Source organism: Zychaea mexicana (assembly GCF_025766255.1).
Source record: "Zychaea mexicana strain RSA 1403 chromosome Unknown BDB00scaffold_202, whole genome shotgun sequence".
In the NCBI taxonomy this organism is placed as follows: Eukaryota; Fungi; Mucoromycota; class Mucoromycetes; order Mucorales; family Lichtheimiaceae; genus Zychaea; species Zychaea mexicana.
In genome coordinates this window covers 9,073-12,316 of record NW_026516865.1, presented here as the reverse complement: position 1 = coordinate 12,316, position 3,244 = coordinate 9,073, and the positions used below count along the sequence as shown (strand labels likewise).

Below are 3,244 nucleotides of genomic sequence, written 5' to 3'. Positions count from 1 at the left end.
AAAACAGCCTTGTCATCATCCAAAAAAACAAAAGAATCAACAAACAGCAGTTCATTAACAACAAGGTTCCCAGAAGACGAAAAAAAACAATTATTAAAAAAGACATTCGACTCGTTGGATAAAAAAAAGTTTTGGATATTAGAGGCGACAATTAAGGAAGCTGCTGAATGCGATGAACAACCCAAATCTGTTGAGGAAAGGATGATGAAGTTTGCGTTGCAGTGTAATTTCCGTCAGTAAGTGTCATAAGAATGAATTTACTTTGAAGTGTTTTCTCATTGTTTTTCATAGCCCTAGTTGATGGGGGGTAAACCCTAGTTTTATGTTTCTAGTAGAATTATAAATATGTAAAAAATTATAAGTAATATAATTCTTGAGTATTTATAAAAAAGAGTGAAATTAATTTTTTGTTTAAAAAAATAATTTCTCAACCCCCAGGTTAATTCTCAACCCCGGGTTTATTCTCAACCATTATGTTTTGGAAAACCAGGCTAGACCTTTAGGTCGATGCCCGACAGAATCTTTGATTCTGGAGCTTGACGAGAATAATAAAATATCCTAAATTTACAGTTTACTGTAAAATTTATAGATATTGTTTATTCGCTAATCCTGGATCCTCGATACCAGCGACGATAACTGGAATGATGTGTTTTCTCTGGAGGAGATGAGGGAGATCTGTAACACCGGCCGAACTCTGCTCCCTTCCATGGACGAACGTATTCAAGATCAGTTGGACGAATTCACGAAATTGATACGACAAGCTGCTTGTTAATTGAGTGTCTTTTTAACGTGGTTAGTTCTATTCTCATTTCTTGTAGAAGACCACTGAGGAAGCATACAAGTTTGCACAACAAATTAAACATGATCCCAGTGATGATCCGCTCTTGGCACGGTTCACGATGATGTTGTTGGCGTCATCCTTGCTATTCATTCAAAATGCCGATGTGGATGGCTTCATAGAGACAGATAAACAGTATAGAATGTTTGGATTCGTGATTAATATTTACGTTGGATCTGACATAGTAGTATCTGGGTAAGTAGCGTTAACTGCATCTAACTCTAAAGGACACATGACTTATTGACTATGTTATATATGAATATAGAAAAGAGAAAAGCAGTAAGGCGAACGCCATTGCCACGAACAAGAAGTGCAAACTATCAGCTATAAATGAAGTCCAGAGAAGAGCCACTGGTCGTAAGAGGGATGCCGTTTATGTTGGAGGGAGGAGGGGACTCGGTTGCATAGAGACAGGTAGCACTATAGACCAGACAAAAGAGTTAATGGATGGCTACATGAAAATGCCCATTGTAATGAAGGATATGCTGCTGCAAATTGTTGAAGAAGCACCGTCACTATTACACGAAATTGATATCACAGGCTACGTTATCAGTGGTACGTAAAAACGAATAATTAATTTCTTGACATATAGCAGCATTCACTTACCATCTATAAACTGCTCAATAGGCGACCAAATCAGCTTGTTGGGAATGGACGTTCCAAAAGGGTACATTGCGCGGATCCGACGAACAAATGCAATATCATTTCCAAGCAGCAACGACGATTTTGTGGTATGGATGATTAAAATAGTTAGATAATTCATTTAGTTTAGGATGTACAACATATAATGATTTATGAATAATTTTAGCTAATAACATTAATTCTTTACTTGTAATTAAAGTTAATTTTTTCTCATCTTTCAGTTTATAAAACATTTTCCCATCAGTTTTTTTATATATAGAAAAATGATCTTGAATTAATTGATCATAAATTTTCTTAATCTTAACTCTATATGAAATAGTTATTAAACTTCTTTTTACAATCTTTCTATTTAATACTAAACCCTTTAATCTGGTATACTCTAGATCACATTCCTCTATTTTCTTAATTTCTTCATTAATAGGATTTAACATTGAACTATAAAGATTATTAGGATCATCTTTCATATCAGATTCAACTAAATTACTTTACTAGCTAGATCAAAATCGGAAATCATTGCAGCTAAATGTTGCACACTATTATATGTTGCATCTAAATAAATTGGTAATCTAGAAATAAAGCTCAATGGATCCTTATTATAACCTTGTAACTCAAAACAACAAGCTAAAAATAACATAGATTCATCAGCTTTTCTCTATAATCTTGAATTTAAATCTAAGATTTCTGAAAAATGTTGATCAACCTATTCTAATCTTTTGGTAATAGATAATTTAGTTAATCCAAAAGCATTTGCTCCATAAACCTTTAATGAATTTAATTCTTTTTCAGATAATACATTACCTTTTTAAAAAAACAATAATGATCTTGCTAATTCACCACCTTGGAAATTTACTTCACCCCCTTGGCAATAAACTCTTCCTCTCCAAGTCTAGAAAGAAAGTAAAATAAAATTATTCAACATCTCTATAAAGTTTAGTAATAGTTAAAATTGAATTAATATATAAGAATTTACTATTATGAGTTGTAATTTCAAATTCTTTTCCTTTATTATTCTTTTTAATAATCTCACTCATTTCATCTGTCTCCTTATGTAATGTTTTAATAATTAAATCATTATTAAGTAGTAGATTCATTAGAAAATCTAATACTTTAAGATCAATATTGAAATCAATAGATGACATATAATCAACTATTTTTATTGACATTTTATTTATAAGTTTAATATTTGATTCAGTAAATCTTTTACTTCTAATTAAAGGATTAAAATTCTTAATATTATTAGTAATATATCCACCATATATCTTAAATTCTTTGTTATCATTTAGTTCCCAATAAATAGGTGGATATACTATAGATAATTCATGACCATCAATCATACCTAAATATTTAATATAGTTTTTCAATTAGTAACTAGGAATAATTTCTCTATGAGTTTTTTTACTTTTAATATCATATCTAGGGGTCGCAATTGGACGGGTCGGGTCGGGTCAAGGGTCTGACCCGTTGACCCACGGGTCAAGAAAACACTGACCCGACCCGACCCGTTCAACCCGACGGGTCAAAACTCGGGTTGACGGGTCACTACTGATTTTGATTTGGTGACAAAGGAGGTGTCAATCAACCTGAGCTTGAGCACTGGAAGTGCAAAACTACATATATACACAGCTCTCTAAGATGATGGCACGCAAATTCCTAGCAGTGCTAGCAATATCTACGTTTTGTGTGATTATTCTTAAAGGTAAAGGGTTTGTGCCATAACAAAAGAAATCGTTTGCGCTCACATGCATTAAAGAAAGCATAATGGTT

The 3,244-nt window shown here is 32.6% G+C and overlaps 2 protein-coding genes across 2 annotated transcripts; one reads left to right on the top strand and one right to left on the bottom strand.

Annotated features, from left to right (window-relative positions):
• Window positions 1-1,098: 1,098 nt before the first annotated feature.
• Window positions 1,099-1,401, top strand: BDB00DRAFT_776702 (uncharacterized protein; the record flags this gene model as incomplete). The annotated part of the gene is made up of 1 exon (XM_053120282.1): window positions 1,099-1,401. A coding segment is annotated over one exon (303 nt), but the record flags the coding sequence as incomplete, so codon positions are not given.
• Window positions 1,402-1,955: 554 nt separating this feature from the next.
• Window positions 1,956-2,129, bottom strand: BDB00DRAFT_776707 (uncharacterized protein; the record flags this gene model as incomplete). The annotated part of the gene is made up of 1 exon (XM_053120283.1): window positions 1,956-2,129. A coding segment is annotated over one exon (174 nt), but the record flags the coding sequence as incomplete, so codon positions are not given.
• Window positions 2,130-3,244: the final 1,115 nt, after the last annotated feature.